We start from the raw sequence: 21345 nt of genomic DNA, 5'->3' as shown, positions 1-21345 counted from the left end.
TCTGACTGGGTGCTTATGTAGATAAGCCTGATTCACACAGGAAATTCCTTTTCTCCCCTCATACTGTTTCAGAGCTGACCCCATTCCCATAAATGTGTATGTACAAACCCAGGGCACATAGCTATGTAGCTAGAGCACTAGTCCATAAAAGGAAGCCCTTAGGTCAGGCATAGGCAAACTCTGGCCCTCCAGATGTTTGGGACTACAATTCTCATCATCCCTAGCTAACAGGACCAGTGGTCAGGGATGATGGGAACTGTAGCCCCAAACATCTGGAGGGCTAGAGTTTGCCTATGCCTGCCTTAGGTCTTATACCGGAAAGACTAAAGTGTTGCTAACTTTTCAACATGAACCTTGTTCATCCATTATGCATTTAGGATTTGCCACATTGTACATTTAGAAACACCATGCATATTGTGTGTCTAGTAACATGGTGCGATATTTAGGGCTAATTAGTGAATAATGTTAACAGCTTTGGTTCATCTAATTAACACATGTACAACGAGCAGATTTAATGTCCACATATGTTTTGTTTCCTGCTGATAAGTACTGCTAGAGCTGATCCCCATTGCTCAACGAGTGTGTAATGTCTTGTGCATCTGAATTCAATTGTCTGGAAAGAAAGGGGTAAATGAGGTGTAAAAATAAATCTCCAAGGAAGAATTTGACATTCTTCTAGGTATTTGAATTATGACTACTGTCTTTTTACACAGTAGTCTGTTTTATAATCTATTCCTTATTATTCCCCAGATATACTCACTTAGCTTAGTCTAAGGCTGTACCTGGTAATAAATTTTTAAAAGATTTTTTAAGTCCGGTACTGAAAAAAGAGTTGCAGTTAAGCGAATGTAATCCTGTTGAAATTGGTGAGTGGCATTTAAGTGCAGGCTGTTGGGAAAAGGCTGGTTGATTTAGGATTGCGTCTAATTGTAGCCTTGATGACCTGATACATCTTCTACTAGCCTTTTATATGCCGAGACATCTTTTGTTAGTTTAATGGTAAATATTTAGAGATGACATTTGCTCTAATTTTGTCCCCTTTGCCAAAATGTTTATTCAAACTTATCCTCACCTAATGACCTAATCAAGTAAATTAAGAAGTTAACATTGTTGTTAATTCATGCTTGATCTGTAGAACTGCACAAATGCTAGTATGTATTTGCCAGGCCATCTGGCAGCCCTTAGCATGCCAAATTTCTGTGCTGCCAAGCGTGTCTCAATAAGTAGTTCAGGATAAGTTTGCACTCAACTGGATGCACTGTAAAAACTACAGCCACAGCCAGGCATTTTAATTTATTTTTTAATGTGGGAGTGAAGTGCAACTTTCAAACAGCAGGAGAAACTAGCCATTTATATGTATAATAAATACATATAATGAATAAATAATGAATAAATACATTCATTACAGCAATCATATAGTGCTACCTTACATCAAAGCCCTGTCTGAAAAAGTCTCTAGGATTTTATCTAAAAGAATGCGAGGTCAACACACATTTCACTAAGTCCCACGGTAGAAATTTTGAAAGGCATCTTAAATGATGGAAGTATAGATATTTCTGATGGCAAGCTGCCATATTATCATTGTAATATACTGCTGCCCCAAAGCACTGGTATGTGCCATTATATGCTCTTATGTATTGAATACAGCTTACTATTTATAAGGCGTTCCTCAAATGTCCAATGTATTCTCTGTAAAATAGGCTAGAATAATTTATTCAGTATTATCGAGGGGAAGCTGATAGCTAAGGCACTAAGATCAATAAACATACTCATTCCTAAAGGTAAGCTATGAATCCAAGAATTCCCTATTTGTAGTTCATAATAACCACTAGTGCCAGATTTGGCTTTGTGGTAGAAATGGGTAAGGAAGCTCTACTGAAGCAAAAAATGACTATGCGCACATAAAAACAGAAGATTCAGCACTCACCTTGTCTAATCATTTCTCTGCTGGGAAATTGTTCCTTCCTGGGTCTACATGGCAAAGCAGCAGCAGCAGCTGGATGCAAAACTGAAATGGATATGGTAGGATGAAAGTTCTGTCTCTACTGTCATGACCACTACTTTCTGCATTTCTAGAAATTTAAGAAATACGACTGCAAGATTAAGGCTGCAATCCTTAACATATTTCTTCCCAGCTAGGATGTTGGTGACTAAAAAAGGCTGCTGTTTATTAACAAAAAGGAAACACAAAGCTATAAAAGTTAATCTGCTAATGGAATGTAACAAAATTCACACAACATATATAAAGGTTTATTAGGCAATATAAGTGCCAAGTACTCGTAGATACATACATTAAAACACATTTGAAGCATACTATATTACATTATAAATCTTCACAAACTGAGCACTTTCAACAATGGAATAAAGCTCTGCTCATCCCTAGAGTAGCTCACTGAATAGTAAATTAAATGCATTAAATAGCCTGTTAAAACATTATTTCTACATTAAGAGTTGATTAGCCAAGCAAAACACAATAGAAATAGCTGAAATTACACCTGCAGAAAACAAAAACAGCATTTGCTTCCATAAATGACACTCAAGCAATGATAAGCCTTCAAGAAGGAACAGTGCTTTCCCTTAAGACAGATAATACTTTGCCCCTAGATGCAAACAGCTGCATTAACTGAATTCCAGAAACAGATGCTTACTCAGCTCCTTGAAGGATATGTAGTTCTCATAAGACAAAACATATCTGCAATGGGTTAGATACTGAATTAGGGTAAGAATCATGGAACATGGCGCTCTCAGCTCCCTCTGCCCTCTGGAGATTCCTGCACCCTCCTGAATTCTGCTTCAGAGGGTTGAAGGAACATCTGGAACAGATGTGGTGGTACTGGTGAATAACATAGGGAAAAGCATAATTGGTGAAAATTCCCTTGCTTCCATTCGTGAAAGGTCCACTAGATTCAAGTTCTTTTCATAAATAGAAAGGAACTTTTGCATTCAGTCAAACAGCTTTCCCCTTAAAAATCATGAATCTTCCCTGTAGTCATCCAGAAATGAACTATCATAGTCTTCACACAGAAGTTCTTCCACATAAGCATTTCTTCTTCTGATTCTCCCACCATGATAGCTGAGCCTTCTGGAAACCCTGAAAAGGAAAGAGGATCTTGTCTGTTCAAAATAGTAAAAGGTGCAGTAAAATGAACTGGCAGCCAACAAATTCTTCCCAAAGACTAGGATATTTTTTGCTGTTTCAACGGAAATAAATAATAATAAAAACAACACATTTCCCTCAATCTCCAGCTCCTTGCATAATCCATTGGTGAATATTCATGGCGTTTCAAATAAATCTGTGCAAAATATAATCCATTGTATATCACATAAAAAGAGTGCAATAAGTAAAGAGACTTCATATTAAAGTTACTAATTTTAAACCCAACAAAGTGCTGCAAGCTCAAAAGGATGCTATAGGTGCAGCAATTTCAGGATCTCTCTCAGTAATGGCATTATTTTCACTGTGGCAGACAGCATCTATTGTCTCTAGAAAAGCATTAACCATTTGGAGATGACTCCTGACTAATGCAATAAAACACCAATATAAAGTAACTCTTCAATCATCCCTGAGTCATATACAAAAAAGTTATGCTCTTAACAGACTTCCTGCATTCTTTTAAATACCTTTCCGGTTTCCAAACCAACCCCCAATATTTGGCACACTACTGCCAAGACCATATTTCTCAAAAAGGAATCAGCACTGCAAAGGGGAGGGAAGAATGTATTAAGCCAACTTGACAATATGCTATCTATTATAATACCAATAAATGCTACACGGAACCACACTACCTTCAGGACAGGGCTACCAAATTTCATCTGGTCCTAGCAAACTTGAAAGGAGCAAATTTAACACATTCATGTCAAACATCCAAAAGTTATTAACAACCAATAAGTGGTCAGTTAGATGCCAGTCACATAAAGCACCAATGTGCAAAGTAGATTTTAAGACAAGTTATAGTGCAAGTCCTTCAACTCATCTTAGGTGTAGCTTATAGGAAACCATTATTGCTTCTCCTCATCATATACTTTCACAGAGAAATACAGCAAAGGGATACTGAAAAGGAATTCAGGTGATACTTAACGGTGATGTATAGTTCTGTGATTTTCTTAGGGAATCACTATTTTGCACAAACGTGGGCATCTTTTCATCCACACTTGTAATTCTGGATTCTGTGATGAGATTAGATACAGTAAGTAAAGCAAGAAATTTGCATGGAAATTATAAAAAAGCCATTTCTATACCACTTTATATTTTTAAGAAAAATCTCAAAGCGGATTATAGAATATTAAAACATCAATAAAACATCAATAAAGCCATCTGAAGAAAGTCAAATATAGAGTATAGAGTCAAACCAACATAATTAACAGAAAACTAAACTATTATCTTAAAGATTTCAAAATAAAACATTACAAAGGAGGTCAACTACAGAATACGCATTTAACGCAAACAAAGTTAACAAAAATACTTTAAATCTTAGCAGGGTGAATAAATAAAAGGGAATTACAATGTTTTTGTAACTTGCTGGGAGAAAGTTTACCTGTTTGACAAAACGGGAAACAATGGTTAATTGGAGACTTCCTGATTTAACTGCAGCATGAATGAAGAGAGGAGCAAAGGGATGTCTGTACAAGCAAAATGATTCTGTGTATCTCAGCTTCCCCAGTTTTAATTTAAGAACTTCAGAACCAATACCCAAATTAAAAACAGACAAACCCAGATAATAATCACTGCAGCAGATGTGAGCATCACTCAGACATTAAAAATTACTGCTTCTTCCTTTAGAATGAGCGGAGAAGGAACTTGCAATTTCTGGGATGTGCCTGCAAATGTTTAAGAGTCCATGTAGCAATTTAAGTGTTCTATCACAGTTCTCATGCTTTTGCAAGATGTGACATAAATAGAACATTTTGGTTTTACAGTGCAATCCTAATCATGTCTAATAAGCGAGTCCGATTCCATTCAATGGGACTTACTCACAGGGAACTGAGGTTAGGATTGCAGCCTTAGGACTTATCCACACTTACCTTTCCTCTGTTTTTTCTAAGCACAGTCCGTGCTTTAAAGCACTGAGTCCCCCCCTCTTTTTGCTCCAGAGCTTTCTTTGTGAAAATCCACTCTTTAAAGCTCAATTGGAGTAAACAGCAATCCTTGGAAACCCAAACAGATGTTTGCTCTGTTTGAGTGCTAAAGAGTGGGTTTCCATGAGAGAGGGACCCACATCCAGACATGGCGTTTTAAGGGCAGAACTATACCTGGAAATAGCAGGGCAAAAGGTAAGTGTGAATAAGCTCTTAGTGTCCATCCTTCTTTTCACACAATGCTCTAGCCACTAGTTTTAAAAAACAACCCTGCCACAAGTAGGACATCTTTGGGACTAACACACTGAACTGAACTAAAGGGCTACAAACAAGCCAACCAGACGAAAATACACGCAGTGGAATACTGACTGGAATATAAGAGCTTTGTTGTTTGTTTGTTTGTTTTTTCCTTAGCTCAAGAAAAACCTCTTTTTCAAATCTGGAAATCCCCCGTTTGCTTGGCTAACAGCATAACAATTCAGTAAGTCAATGCTTATGTTTGACATGTATGCATATCTAGATTTAGGTTCAATTTTCTACTGTTGTATTTAAAATAAGCAGGCCATGTGAATGGAATATTATTTCTAAGACTGAAAAAGGTTTCAACAATTTCCATGAATATTTTAAGTTTTCCAGCTTTACCCAGTCAGTACCAGGAAATCCGCCCCCCCATCCCTAAGTATTTAACTGCACTCTGTCCATATCTATTTCCCCCCTGGAGAATTGCCCATCAATGGACCTGGGAAAGAGAATGGGTACTTTCTAAACAATGGTTATCTTCTGCTGTGGAACACCTCTAGGCGATTCTTATTCTATTGTTCTTTCATATACAGCTGATGCCCCCTCCCAAGTTTTTCAAATTAAAGCTGGCCAAGTAACTAAAGACTGGATAGCTCTTGGAATCACAAGAAATGATGGGCTAGAGAAAGAATGGGCCTCCTGTCAAAGATCTAAAGAGAGCTGCTTCAATTTCCTCTGGACAACGCTTATTCGATACCACAGATTACTTTCTCATATTTAAAACCTACCTTTTATACAAGTACTTGGAACAGCCATAAAGGTGTGATTTGAAGAAATACAAAACCCAGAATCCTGAAAATAAAATGTTGAAATATTAAAAATGATGCAGTTTTACAATATGGATTATCATCCAGGGATTATGTTAATCAATGTCAATTAGCTTCTTTTCTGTCTCAGTTTGCTTGCTTTATATTTGTGGTAACTGGGGGCATATTTTTCAGAAGATTGGGAAAACCTGAATACAGTGGTACCTCAGGTTACATACGCTTCAGGTTACAGACTCCGCTAACCCAGAAATAGTGCTTCAGGTTAAGAACTTTGCTTCAGGATGAGAACAGAAATTGTGCTCCGGCAGTGTGGCGGCAGCGGGAGGCCCCATTAGCTAAAGTGGTGCTTCAGGTTAAGAACAGTTTCAGGTTAAGAATGGACCTCTGGAACGAATTAAGTACTTAACCCGAGGTACCACTGTATTACTTTTCCCCTCCCCTGCTTCATATACATTCTGTTCAGTTACCAAGATGCAAAGTGATGCTGTTCTATAGTACCATAATTCACTCAAGAGTGGGATCGGGGACACGCATAATAAGACTTCTAGCCCAGTCCTATGCAAGCTTACTTGAAACAAGTCCTGGAAATTTACATTTTATCTACTTCAGGAATCTTGTCACTGAGGGAATACTTAAGTGTCTTTCAGTTTGGAGTACTTTTTCATATATTTCAAAGTCAATAGTTTACTTACCATGTTTGAGGTCCAATTGTTGGCATTAGGAGTATGAAGTGTAAAAGTCATGTCAGTTTTCTGACGATTGTTTTTCCAGTACGGTAGCTTCTGACTTATTCGATAAGGTGAGTTCTCAGATATATTTTTTAATCTTTTCAACGGTGAGGTCTGAGAGTCTTCAATGCAGAAGTTTGCTGCTCTTTTAATTCTGGCAACTGCAGGTAAAGTTCTTACAGGAGAATTAACTAGGGCATTCACTGTGTCAGACATCGGGATTCCTTCATATTTTTTTAAGTTTGCAGCACGCATAAATGTAGGAATTTTTGGAAGCCCTTCAGAACACAATTTCTGATATATACTCTCAATCATATTTTTACGCTTCTGATTAAAATTTGAAGAAAGACTTTTAAAACCAAACTTGCACAGTTCTGGAGACTTCCTAGGACTTGTGCATATAGTTGAGCACTTAAATGGTTTTTGCATCTTTGAACAACAAAGCTCCTTATACATTTTTTGGAAGGCATCGTCACATTTCTGGTGAGTTTTGATGGGACTGCGATTAACAGGAAGTGATGAAAATGAATGACTTCGCTGTAGTGAAACAGCTTTGTTGAATGTTTTAATTTCATGATTCCCAGGTAATCTATTTGAAGTTTTCACCGGAGAAGACTTGTTATTTTGCAAGACACAGCTTATGCCTCTATTCAAAGCCAAGCTTAAACATGATGTAGCATTGAATGTCCTAGTGCTCATCTCAGTTTTATAATCTTCTGCTAGATTAAATGTTGTTCCTGTATCTACAGTGCAAATTGAAGAGTACTCTTCAAATGTTTGAGCCTTTCTTCCAAAGTTTGACAATGAAGGGATATAAGATGCAGTTCTGACCAGAAATGTTTCTTCTGTAGAAAGATCGCTAGGAAAAATTGTGGTCTCCACACCATTTAGTCCGACATTCTCTGTGTATGAATGATCTTCTACGATGCCAGAAGCATCCATTTCCACACTATCTGTATTACAGTCCATGGAAGATACTACTTTAGTTGCCTTGTTCATTGAGCACTGCATTTCATGATTGCCATCATACAAAGGACTAATTTGCCCATTATTTGCCATGGACAATTGATATCCCTTAGAATCATCTTCTCTAATTGTCAAGCTAGACTTCCGTTTTAATTGTCTGGACTTCCTTACTCTCTCTGTACTGGTATTACGCTGTGTTTTCTTAGGGTGCCAATAGCCATATCTGTACCGTTTGATCAATGAATTAGAAGAAGCTTCGCGGGATGCTTTATGCAACAATCTGCTAAGTGCCTTCACCATTCCTGGATACAAGTCTACTATTGTTACGTTATTCCAAGAACAATGCTCATCCGCAGACTCGTACATTTCCAAAAAGCTACTGCAGACAGTTTCATTTCCACCCCCAAGAGACTGATTTTCAGGCAGAATTGTCATATTGTCTGAGTCTGCAGCAGCAGAGTTGGACAGAGGCAGAGATGTTGATGCAGGATGCCCATTTATAGATTCTGTTTGCTTCCTCAGGACCACATCATGGTGACCTACTAGACCAAATAAAGGGAAATATAAGTACTAATACTTATTTTTTAAAAAACATTAAGACTATTGCTAATGATGTTCCAAATAATCTATAATGTAAGAAAAGAAATTTAAAATAAGAAGGCACTAACCACATTTTTAAATTACCTAGGATTTTCTCAGTTCCCATTGTGAAACCAGATATTTTCTATGTGTTTTAAGAAACAATCATTGTCATGATTACTTTTAAATTAAATTTTGTAGCAGCAATTTATAATTTCACTTGATAATGAGGCAATACACTATTTAATGAAGATACTGGCACTCTCTACCTAGTGAAATCAAGTCTACATAGCTTCAGGCACCAACTTAAGACTATTTCAGAAAGTCATCTTATGAAAATTTTATATATATATATATATATATATATATATATATATATATATATTTGTGAGATTACCCATTTTTATATTTGTCTCTTTAATGTGTTTTTTATTTATGTCATTTTTGTTTTAACACATAGATATATTTTTATATGATTTTGCAAGTATGCAAGTAAATAAATATATGAAACAAATTATTGGTAACCCCTTTAAAAGACCCCCAACTCTGATCCAAAGGATGTCATGCAGTCTAATAAGTTGAGAGCTCCTACATAAACTCATATTCCCGCTCCTATCAATATCACCCATCTACACACATAACGGTTAAATGAGACAGAATTTTGCCCAGCAATGTAGAAACTTCAGTAAAGATTCTATGTATATAGATATGCACAGTTCTTTAATTAGGCTGAATTGCTGCATTCATCATTCTTCAAATCCATCCAATAACTAAAAAAAATCAAACTACAGTAAAGCATTTTTAAGCTAAAAAAATTCAGAGATTTAGAATCCTCATTTCGCTTATCCTCAAAGAATAAAATTGGTTGAAAAACTGTCATTTTTCCAAAGCTATCCAGTAAATTTCAAAGCTAAATGGGAATCTGAAGCTGCATATCATACATCTAAATGCAGCTTAAGCCACTGCACCATGTTGCCTCAAATTAATGTCAATCTATGTAATTTAACTACATATAGCTAGGAGGAACATGAAACAAATTGCTTTGTAAGACAGAACGAGAAAATACGACATCCTTTGACATAAAGCAGCATTCAATTTACTACAGCTGATAGAGAGTACTAGACACCTGTTACCTGTTAATCTGTTCATAATGATACTTCAGGGTGTTGTAAAGTACAGGTTTATTACCATGCACCTGTAAGCATGTTCATTTAAAATTATCTAGAGTGCTATCCTTATAAAAATTGTTTGCAGCTGACTTAAACAATACAGCATGCTACAGTAGAATCTAGCTACAGTGGTACCTCCGATTACGAACTTAATTCGTTCCGGAGGTCCGTTCTTAACCAGAAACTGTTCTTAACTTGAGGCGTGCTTATGCTAATGGAGCCTCCCGCTGACTTCCACTCACATCCTGGGGCAAAGTTTGTTACCCGGAACACCTACTTCCAGGTTAGCGGAGACGGTAACCCGATGCGTTTGTAAGGAGGACGGTACACAACCAGAGGTTCCACTGTACTGAAAATGAGCTACTAAAGGAAAACAAGTTCTGACAGTGGGCTCATATCAGCCACCAGAGTGTTATACAGGGGTTGGGGGAGACACACCAGATACTTCCATGCTTGTGAACAAATGCCAAAACCCTGGACAGGATGGAGTTACTGTAGGGACAGGAGGGACCACAGATCAATGGTAGAATATATGCTTTGCACAAAGAAGAAAATACTTCTTCATGCAGTGCATAGACCAACTATGGAGCTCACTCCCCTAGGAGGCAACCAAGGTCACCAACTTGGATGGCTTTAAAAGAGGATGGAGAAGAGGACTATCAACAGAAGGAGCAATGCTTCTGGATTCCAGATGCAGGAAACCACAAGAGGGGAGAGTGCTCTTGCGCTCATGTTCAGGGATGTTGGACTGGATGGGCCATTGGCCTGATCCAGCAGGCTCTTCTTATGTTCAGAGGTGGGAAATACTCGTGCCAGAAGCCATGAATAACTACTGCCAATAAGCATAGACAGTGCTGTGCTAGTTGGATCAGTGCTCTGACAGGTAGGTAAAGTGCTCTGACAGGCCATGGCACAGCATTAAAAGCCCTCCATGGCTTCCAGCAAAACGCTGGACCACTCAGGTCCTGAGCAGTTGCTCTTGCAGCACTGAAGGTCCAGCTGAAAAAAAGAATGGTGGTGGCAGCGGGGGGAAGGAGGAGATGTTGCAGTCCTTACAAGGCCTTTTCATAGCAGATGCAAAGGAGCAGGCTGGAGCTAGATAAACAGATACGCTGTTACAGCCATTGCTTGTCAAAGGAGCCATAGCAGGTAAGTACATGCTGGTCCAGTTGGTCTTTGTATACTCCACAAAAAAACTCAAGAGCTAGACTCATATGTAGCTCATTTCCAATTCAGATAAGAAAGTTCCTAAAAACATCAATTAATTAGGTTTTATAAGGAGTGCTTAGCATTACGGTACCGAGCCAGCCAATCAGAGCTAGCATTTGTGCTCACTAGATTGGAAAGTTTGTTGTGCCAGCCTTCTTATGCAAGTAAACCATTTACTTCTCCTTTAAAAACTATATTTCAGTAAAACATTTAGGATTTGTCATGATGCTCACCACTCAAGGATTCACCTCCTAGATTTTGCAAAGGAGACCATTGGTAAACACTCTTTGCTCTGGGTCTTGTAACCTAAGCCAAAATCCCAAAGGTAGATAGTCAGTAAACAGAAAAGATTTGCAGAAAGACACAAGCCTTAAATGACTGAGCAATTAAACACTACTTGAGATATATATCCTATGTACTATAGTTTGATGCTTTCCAAATTGAGTATGAGTGCCAAATAATACATTCAAACTTAAAATATTATGTAACAGTTGCATTTTTATACCCCATTTATTATGTCCCAGCCCAATGAGACCGAAGCACACACAGGAAGAACAAAATCCCATCTCAATAACTATTAACCTGGTTTTATACTTTATGGCTATTAGGGTGTCAGTACAGGAGATATTACACTTAAGTCTTCCCCATCCATTTCAATAGAAACACAGGAATGTGTACATATAATGTACCTCCAAGAGAAAAAAATAATAAATGGGGAAGACAGGAAAACTGAACTGCACATAGAAATCTGGACTTGCATTACTAGCTATTAGTTTAAAGATTTCAATAAAATCAGCTGAACAGTTACCGTAAGTGATTTTGGACCAAAGTAGACACTATTCTCCAACAGAACATCCATTTTGACTTGGTATTTATTCTTTGCGGGTGTTCCAGAAAAGTATACGAGAGAGGTATCTTCCTTTTGTTAAAAAAAGAGTGAACAGAAGTTGAAACAAGATGTTGTATGGGCCTTCCACCCAAGAGTGTTGTTGTTTTTTATGTTGAACCAACAAGGGTAGTACACACAAACAATGTAGTCTATTCTCATTCTTAAGTTGTTGAGGGTTTTGCCTTTAAGGCTATGTTTCTAAATCCATATGTGACAAAGCCTTTTTGAGCTGTTTGAACAGGTTGCACATTCCATTTGTCTCATCCTACCAGGTTTCAGTAATGCCTATTAGGCCATATTTGCTTGTCTGTATTAACATCTCAAGCAAATTATTATTATTATCCCTCCTTGATTTCCATAGGTACCACTTGCTGTACATGGCAATGACCAATATTTTCTCTTCTCTCTTAAACTAGAAGAAACCTACAATAATGACTGCAGTCCCTGCAATAAGGAAGAGAACGGCTTTTCATATACTGTTTACTCGAACAGCCACAGTAGTACACTGTGATCAAGAATTTGGAAGGGAATCACAGGTTTTGAAAAGTAAGTAAGAGCAAACCAGAACTCATGGCTATAGTTTCATAAACACAGACAGAGCCTATGGAATATTCAGAAAACTTTTGGCAGAACTCAGGGGAGTTTCGAGTTCAGAGCCACTCCTCATATTCCTTATTACCTGCCAATCTTCTTCCTAATCGTATCTCTCCTAAGAAAAATATCCTAAATTTTCAAATGTTCAAATACCAAAATTCTCATTTACCTTGATATGCATATTTTCCAAATGTCTTTGAATGGATGCCGATTCAACATCACTTTTGTGACCTACAATTCAAAGTTAAAAAATGAAACATTATCTCAAATATAAGATTGCTTCCAATTTCTTTGATAAAAGAAATTTGTACAAAATTTAACCTGGACACAAAACCTCAAGGCAATGAACTATGCAATATTCTGTTTCCAAAGACTTACAATTTTCACTGGGTTTATTATTCCCCTCATTGTTAGCACACCTCTCTTTGGGTGTTACTTGGATGAAGCAGGTAAGTGTGGTGAAAGTAGCTGTAGGCTCATGCAATTTATAACCCTGACTGCCCAGGAATTTAAATCACACAGGGAGTCTCACGCACAATGCAGAGTCCCCACTTTAGAAGTTATGCCTCTGTAGGCACTATGAAGGAGTCGCACAACTCTGGGGAAAGGAGCAAACTGCACAAAGTCAAAACCCCTTTCCCTGCTCTAGCCCACTTCACATGGGCAACACCTGAAGGAAGAGATTGTGAAGCTTATATATTGTCCCAAAGCCATTTCATTACTCTCATCTCTTGACTGTTTAATTTGGGCAGAGACCAAAAACAGAAGGCGGCTCATGAATATGCCACGCAGAAAAGCTGCTGGGTCAAAGTTAGGGGTGTGGTCTTGTTTTCCCTTTGCAATTATAGTTACCCAAAGTAGAGCAAAATTAATGATATAATAAGAGTGTAGAAGGGGCTACAGTGTGGCAACAATACAGGATTCAGCAAATGATAAGACAAGTAGTTGATGTTGCTCCTTAAGTTACTGACTTTGGTAAGTCCAAGCAGTACCCCAATTTGGTTACTGCTATATTAGATATCTCACTTACAGAAGAAAACTTTTGATGAAGGGTTCAACTATTTGAACAAGAAATGAGTCATGCTCAAAAGAAAATGAGAAATCGTTTTTCAATTAAGGTGTATGTCACAACCTTAATGTACATATTTATGTACAAAGTCTATAGATTCCCCCCTCCCCCAGAAATTGGAAATAAATAAAGCAAAACAATCATTGCTCAGTGGCATATAATAATTTTAAAATGCATGTGATCATCTCTCTCAATTGTCATCCACATCCAAGACAGCTTAGATTAGTCCTATAAATAAATTGCATGCTCTTCCACCAAGCCTGCCTTACCTGTATCAAGTAGGCTGTTTCCACATGAGTCCATGGACTGTTCTTCATTAGGTGACTTAATAATTGCAAAAAACAAAAGAAAAAACAACAGCCCTGTATTAGCTAAATTTGGGCTAGAAAATCAACTTTAATATTAGAGTCAATATTATAATATTAATATATTCTCCAGGCTAATATTAGCCTGGAGAAGAGGAGGTTAAGGGGTGATATGATAGCCATGTTCAAATATATAAAAGGATGTCACATAGAGGAGGGAGAAAGGTTGTTTTCTGCTGCTCCAGAGAAGTGGACGCGGAGCAATGGATCCAAACTACAAGAAAGAAGATTCCACCTAAACATTAGGAAGAACTTCCTGACAGTAAGAGCTGTTCGACAGTGGAATTTGCTGCCAAGGAGTGTGGTGGAGTCTCCTTCTTTGGAGGTCTTTAAGCAGAGGCTTGACAACCATATGTCAGGAGTGCTCTGATGGTGTTTCCTGCTTGGCAGGGGGTTGGACTCGATGGCCCTTGTGGTCTCTTCCAACTCTATGATTCTATGATTCAACGTATGGGGATGTAATGAATCTTCATTCTATCAAACTTACATATTTACTGTACTTGATTTAAACATTCGATCAAATGCTAGCATCACTCCACATAAACCTGCGATGGCTATGGCTGTCAACAATCTAACTGCAATACATATGTTGCTTCAAAAGACTTAAGCAAGCATTTTAAAATATATACTACACATTTACCTGCCCCCATCACCTTCTCAATGCACAGGAAATTTAATATTACCTTCAATTATTTGTACACTTTTCTTGCTACTAACAAAAAAATAAAGTTATGGGATGGGAAGATTAATCTCCTTATGATGGAGAAGAGGGCTATTGATGGCTACTAGCCATGTTAGCTATGTTTTGCCTTCACAGTTGGAAGGAGAGAGTGCTCTGGTGTTTGAATCCTGCAGGTTTCCCACAGGCATATCTGGTTGGCCACTGTGAGAACAGGATGCTGGGTCATTGGCTGGATCCAGCAGATAAAGGATTCATGCAGAACTGTAAGTTTCAGGCAAATTCTAAATGCAGAAGCACACAGCTTTAGCTGAAGCTGTTTTCATGAATTTTACAGGGTGTGAGGCTATTCAAGACTGCAGGCGAAGTGCCAATAAGTTGGCACAAGCTATATAATATTGTTTGGGGGCCTTTCTCTAAGCAAGGACAGTTTTCTTGCACATTTCTTAATAGGGTTAGAAAAGCACCGTACAGCTCTGAGAGTTTGGGTATTGTTAAGCTGACACTTCTGACACCACAGAAGCAATATTTTATAGGGTTGCAGTTCTACCCTGTCCTACGTTGGAAATCTCAATGGGATGTAAAGTACACCCTTAAACCTGTTAATGTTATTCTCACCGCCCCATGCTGGATGAAGGTTCATATCTACATGAAGCTGCTGAGAACAGTCATTAGGAGCTTTGGTACTATCAGTACACTGATGACACGGAGCTCTATTTCTGCATAATAACTGAATCAGGAGAGGCTGTGTGAGCCCTAGACCAGTGTCTGGATGCAATGGTGGGATGGATGAGGGAAAATAAACTGAGCTTGAATGCTCGTAATCCACTGTGAGTGAATGGTTCCCATGGTCTACCCTGGACAGAGTTGTGTGTGTGTGTGTGTGTGTGTGTGTGTGTGTGTGTGTGTGTGCTGGATCCAGCTTTGTCACTTGATGCCCAGGTAGCCTCAGTGACTGTTTCAGGACTGGGAGAGCTTGACCACAGTAGTTTAGGTACTGGTGACTTCAACATTGGATTACTTCAGTGTAAGTCTTCTCTTTTGCTACATTTAGTTTTGAGTGCTGCAGTATGGTTGCCAACAGAAGTGAAAAACCTTGTGAGCATATAACAGTTCTGGTCAGAGATCTGCACGGGTTGCCTATTTGACACTAGGTCAAGTCGAAGGCGTTACTATTAGTATATAAAACCTTTAATAGGTTGGCATATTTACTTGCAGGATCACCTTGGCCCAATACAGTGGTACGTCAGTTTTTGGACATCTCCGTTGATGAATGTTTCAGAACCCGAACGCCGAAAACCCAGAAGTAAATGCTTCCATTTCCGAATGCGCCTCGGAAGTCAAATGACTTCCACTGTGTGTTTTCAATTTTCTCAATTACATTTGCGGGCAGCCATTTGCTCCTCAGTTTTTGAACGTTTTGGAACTCAAACAGTCTTCCGGAACAGATTACGTTCGAGAACCAAGGTATCACTGTATATATTTCATAAAAATTATAAACTGTTTGATTGTAAAACACTTCCAAGTGGTTTACAAAAAATACTCGCTAGACTGGTTCGAGCTATGGAACTGGCACTGTTGTACGTATCACAATCAGTATTTTTGTGAGGCAGCGCCTACACTTTGAAACTCCCTGCCTATCAACACCAGCCAGGCATTTTCTCTGTACTCTTCCTTCAGTGACTGTACCATTTCCTCAATATGCCCATGAACAGGATCCCGCAACAGACCCCATTCAAATACAACTCCAGAAAAAAGTAGATGGATAACTATTCTGGTTGACTGCCGTCATGAGTCCTACATACCTGATACTCCTCGTAGTTCTCATTTTCAGAGTCAGAGGCCAGCTGCGTCTCAATTTCTTAATTGAAAAATAATTCATTGAAATTATAAAACTGAAGATAACAGCTCTCTCTTCAGTGACAGGTTATAATCAGTCCACATAGTCAAAGGTAGCCACTTGGCTTTTCCATCTGAGAACCCCTACCCCACTTTACAAATTCTATGGAGAAACCTGGCTGTACAGCCACCTCTATTGTAGTGACTGTTCTGAATGGGAAAATGATTCATGTGATCCTGGAAATGCTTGTTTGTAGCACAAGACTCAGTTTTGCTACACAAGCGCAATTCAACTTTTTGAAATCTAGATCTTACACCTACATATATGCAACAAAAAGTCAAAATGCATGAATCACGCCAAACTGGGAAGTGATCCCAAAACATCACAAAAGGGGGAAGACTTGGGTGGGAAGGGGCAGAACAGGGTACTTGCAGGTTTTGACAGTTGCTTGTAATTCAAACATATTTGGGTGAGCCATAAAACACATTAAAAAAGCAATTCCATAACAACTGAAGAATTAAGCTCAAGTGACCATTTTATGAATACCTTGCTAGAATGATTCTGCGTTATAACGCTCATAAAGTCTTTCCAAGTGAAAAGCAGGCTTTTTAAAAAACCTATACAAATACATTCATATGACGAAACAGTACACTGATAAAGCTAAACATATATCCAATAAAAATAGCCAATTTTATATGGTATTTTTCTTTTGCAATAGCTTATTTACATTAAGATTACAGCAAGATTATCAATCTGTGGATTTAGTACAAAAAAGAACAAAATCATGTATCTTAAGCCAAATTAATCTTCTTTCATAAAAACTGTTGACTATTATATTTGCAAGCAGTTATTTTTTAAGAGCCAACTCTAGAAAGGAATACTGTCTCAGATTTATAATTGATCTTTTTCTTTCATCATTAAGAACCGTTAAAGTTAAATCTTTACACAATTTAAACATACAAGTATTGCAGAACGTTCTAAGATTTCCCTTACCTGTGTTTTCCTGAAATGGTACAATATTCTGTAATATGAAAAGCAGGAAAATTTCAGGGCATAAAAATTATTTCTTGTACAAAAAAGGCACCGTGCTTTCATTTTCAAAAGAATGCATTTTTTTTCTTTAAAAGATCCTCCCATTCAGAAATAAGCATATTGTAAAATTGCTTATGTCTGTAACCCTTTGCCTATTGGTCTGGAAACATGAAGGATACTGGTAAAGATTTTCATTTGGTTAATTACTGACAGACTCAGGGCAATCAGGCAGCATGATCTGCCAAGAATTCTAATACCTGAAATATTTTGATATGCAATTTCTACACACACTGCCAAACTCAAGTCACAGGGCAAAATGATTAGGTACAAAGATAACAGTTTTCATATTTCTTAGTTACAGTGGTTCCCAAGCTACTTTCCCCATGGATCACTTGAAATTTGCTGAAAGATATAATTCTGCTTGCTATAGCACCTGTATAATTTGCTGCATATTTTTTTATATATTTTTTGCTTTATTTCTTCTATTGGATGTTAATAGTATTACAATATGAATTCCATAGAACTCAAATATGAATTCCATAGAATTCAAATTGTAAGTGTCCTTTACACACACACTGAAAACTACTTGAATGAAGCTCATGAACCACTGGTGGTCCGTGGACTAGTTTGGAAACCCCTGTCTTAGTGCATTGAATTTGATACATCTGAACTGTATCAAGTGAATTATTTTCCAGTAAATATGGAGGGGTAATTAAGACAAAATGTGAGAATTTTGTTCTGAAGACTGGTATCACCAATTTAAACCACCCCACCAGCATTTCAGATTGCAGGTAAGAACACAAAAGCTGTGTTTTCATCAGTCAAATGTCTCCATTGATTAGAGCAATGTACAACAATGAAAACAAATTTCATTGAGCAATTTGGATGTGCTCATTTTGGTATCAACTTTACCAATGGTCTGAAATTTAAGGAAAAGAGAAAGCTAAATGAGAGACAGCAATATTCTCCAACTTAAGTTCATAAACCCTGAAGAGAATCTATGGCTTTTTTTCGATTCAAGTTGCCACAGAAACATTGTTTAAAAATACTACTGTTATAGCTATGCATCCAGTCTCCCAGAGAGATCATTACAAGTTATGCATTTACAGTACCTGAGAGCGATCTATAATTTCGGTGCTTGTCTGTTGCTCTTCTCCCCAAACTCTTGGCCCTAGAAACGATACAAAAATTTCTACAATAAATGCCACATGCATAAGAATTTGTTAGAACAGACATTTGTGATAAACAGAGGAATAATGTCAATCTTTTGCAATAAGCATAGTAAATAAGTCATGTGGCACTCTGAAGACTAATTCATTCTGGCATAAGCTGTCATAGACTACAGTCCACTTCATCAAATGCATGAAGAGATATACAGTGGTACCTCGGGTTAAGAACTTAATTTGTTCTGGAGGTTCGTTCTTAACCTGAAACTGTTTTTAACCTGAGGTACCACTTTAGCTAATGGGGCCTCACGCTGCCGCACAATTTGTGTTCTCATCCTGAAGCAAAGTTCTTAACCAGAGGTACTATTTCTGGGTTAGCGGAGTCTGTAACCTGAAGCGTCTGTAATCTGAGGTACCACTGTACTGGGTTGTATGTCCATATATACATGATTGGGTAGGAGATTGTAAAAAGTAAGCTCAGAATTAAAATTCACAGAAATACAGTGATACCTAAGAGTGGCAATCCACAAAACAGTTTCTGATGACAGATCGCTCCTGCTTTGCCACCGATTCTTCCCTGCACAAAGCAACAAACCACGATTCTTAGCTTAGTATTATATCTGAACCAAATCATAATTTATTTTGCTCCATACAAACTACAGTTTGAAGCCACGGTTTCTTATTGGCTTCAGATAGTCATTTTGCTTGCAGTGAAATAAACCAGAACCCCCAATTTTGAAACAATGCTAGGCAAAGATTGTGGCTATCTCACTTGTGCTAGGGGAAAAGCAAAATGACAGCAATTTGTTTATTCATGGTAAACAGTTAACCATGACTTATGGCATGCAAGCCCTATCACTGTTATGTATAGTCACACTGTTACAACAAACCGCAAGGTTTCCAATCAGCCTTTGATTCAATAAAGTTTGATACATTTTCATCAGACTTTGTAAATTGCACTACAGACACAGCATCCACACAGGTTTCAAAAAGTCTCTATACTATGTTTTTATAAAGGCAAACTAGAATATAGTAATCAATAAAAATGATCTTACCTTCAGGTGTATCATAAGTCAATGATCTGATAGAAATGACCATATCATCATCAAAGGGGAAGTTGTACTGGATTAAAAGAAACACACACCATTTTTACCTAAGCCTACGTGCTAGAGATTATAAAAAAAGCTTTTTTTGGGGTAAAATTCATACATTATTAAACCTCCATTAAAACTTCTAACTAGTCTACTTGCAAGTTAACTCACTCCTATCTAGTTGGAAGTACACAGGGCCCAACTACATGTTACATGACACATCCATGATGGAACATCACATCATTATTATTTGAATTTGTATACTGCCCTATACCCGGGGGTCTCAGGGCAATTCACAGAATAAAATCAAGATATAAAACCATAACATACATGATAAAAATAAAAACAACCCCCACCCCCAATCCAACATTTTGATTTTTACATTAAGGCAGTGTGTCCAAATTCGGCTGAAACAGACAGACAGACAGGGCTGGATTTAAGTTTGATGAGATTTAGGTTGTTGCTGGTTTTTGTGTTGAATATATGCTATAAGGTAATTTATGGACCTAATAGGTATCTAAACCCATTTGCACATAACAAATAGGAGCCCACACAACACAAAAAACTGTTGCTGTATGTAGGTTTTAGTTTATTTGTTTTTTATCTTATATTTTGGAAATGTACATCCAGGGTTTTTTTTTCTTTGCATTTTGGGGGGGGGGGCAAGAGAGTGGGGCCCTAAGCTATAGCTTGTCTGAGAAAGACAAAAGTTAGCCCTTAAGAGTGCAAGAGTTATGGTGCTGGAGGAGACTCTTGAGAGTCCCATGGACTGCAAGAAGATCAAACCTCTCCATTCTTAAGGAAATCAGTCCTGAGTGCTGGCTCACTGGAAGGACAGATCCTGAAGCTGAGGCTCCAATACTTTGACCACCTCATGAAAAAAGAAGACTCCCTGGAAAAGACCCTGATGTTGGGAAAGATGGAGGGCACAAGGAGAAGGGGACGACAGAGGACGAGATGGTTGGACAGTGTTCTCGAAGCTACCAGCATGAGTTTGACCAAACTGCGGGAGGCAGTGGAAGACAGGAGTGCCTGGCGTGCTCTGGTCCATGGGGTCACGAAGAGTCGGACACGACTAAACAACAGCAAGAGTGCAAGGAACCCTGCTGGAAGGAAGGAATGAAGGGAGGGAGAGAGGGACCGAAATTTGACACTTCAATTGCATTTATTAATTATCTCCCCGCCCCCATGACGTCACACAGCGGGTATTTCGAACGTTTCCCCACGTAGAATCCGTGGAAAAGGGGGGGAGGAACCGGCCCAGGAGCCCCGAGCAGATCCCGCCCGGGGCCTCTGCCTTCCGGAAAATGCCTGCGACCCTCGCCCCGTCCAGCTCGCCGAAGCCGCCCCTGGAGCCGCGTCGAGCTCACCTTTTCTACAACGCTGCTCATGGCGGAGGCGAAGCGGAGGGTGCTTCTCCTCAGGCGGCGCTCCATGGCTGTGCTGCCGCCGCCTCCGGGCCCTCCTCTTCGCCGGCGGTCCGCGGCCTCGCTTTCCCTCCCTCCCCCGCTCGTTCTCCCCATCTCGGCCGTCGCCTCGGCCCGTTCTGTGCGGCCCAAGGCCGAGGATTGGTCACTTCCAGGTTGGGCAACTCCTTCAACCCGATTCAAATCCGCCGCTGCGCTAGTCCCGCGAGAGTGCGCTTCAGCTTGCCGTCGCCGGATTGGTAGTTGTTCGCCAATCGGGAGAGGCCCGAGGAGCAGTTCTGTTTTGATTGGCAGGCTGCCGCCGCCCCACCCCTGATCCCTCCCTATCTCTAGCTGAAACTCTCTGCCCTCGACAATCTCTGCGTTAAGCGCGAAAGTCGAACGAGCAGGAGAGTTTTG

The 21345-nt window shown here is 38.8% G+C and overlaps 1 protein-coding gene across 2 annotated transcripts; it reads right to left on the bottom strand.

The window, feature by feature from the left end:
* Positions 1–1286: 1286 nt before the first annotated feature.
* HJURP (Holliday junction recognition protein) lies at positions 1287–21048 on the bottom strand. Of its 2 annotated transcripts, none has more exons than XM_083611541.1 (13): positions 20890–21048; positions 19484–19550; positions 18375–18433; positions 17224–17251; positions 16196–16251; positions 13616–13670; positions 12447–12508; positions 11603–11713; positions 11028–11100; positions 6836–8376; positions 6105–6168; positions 4080–4167; positions 1287–3091 (listed from the first exon to the last, which is right to left on the bottom strand). In XM_083611541.1, the coding sequence occupies exons 1-13, from the start codon at positions 21040–21042 to the stop codon at positions 2971–2973; spliced, it is 2478 nt and encodes an 825-aa protein (XP_083467667.1). In that variant the 5' UTR covers positions 21043–21048; the 3' UTR covers positions 1287–2970. The 2 variants fall into 2 exon arrangements, with proteins under 2 accessions (XP_083467667.1, XP_083467666.1); XM_083611540.1 differs by having other exon boundaries at positions 2229–3091; positions 6836–8379.
* Between the last annotated feature and the right edge of the window lie 297 nt (positions 21049–21345).

Source organism: Podarcis filfolensis (assembly GCF_964270895.1).
Source record: "Podarcis filfolensis genome assembly, chromosome: 4".
Taxonomy (NCBI): domain Eukaryota; kingdom Metazoa; phylum Chordata; class Lepidosauria; order Squamata; family Lacertidae; genus Podarcis; species Podarcis filfolensis.
This window is presented reverse-complemented; position numbering and strand designations above follow the sequence as displayed.

Bases quoted from the DNA above. Each gene is read 5' to 3' on its own strand.
- HJURP (XM_083611540.1), bottom strand. From the start codon at position 21,042: ATGGGGAGAACGAGCGGGGGAGGGAGGGAAAGCGAGGCCGCGGACCGC. The intron at 16,252-17,223 runs GTAAGGGAAATC...TTTTCAATTAAG, and splicing joins ACCATTTCAGGAAAACACAG to AAATTGAGACGCAGCTGGCC. The intron at 4,168-6,104 runs GTAGGTTTTAAA...ATCTCATCACAG, and splicing joins TCCAAGTACTTGTATAAAAG to AATCCAGAATTACAAGTGTG.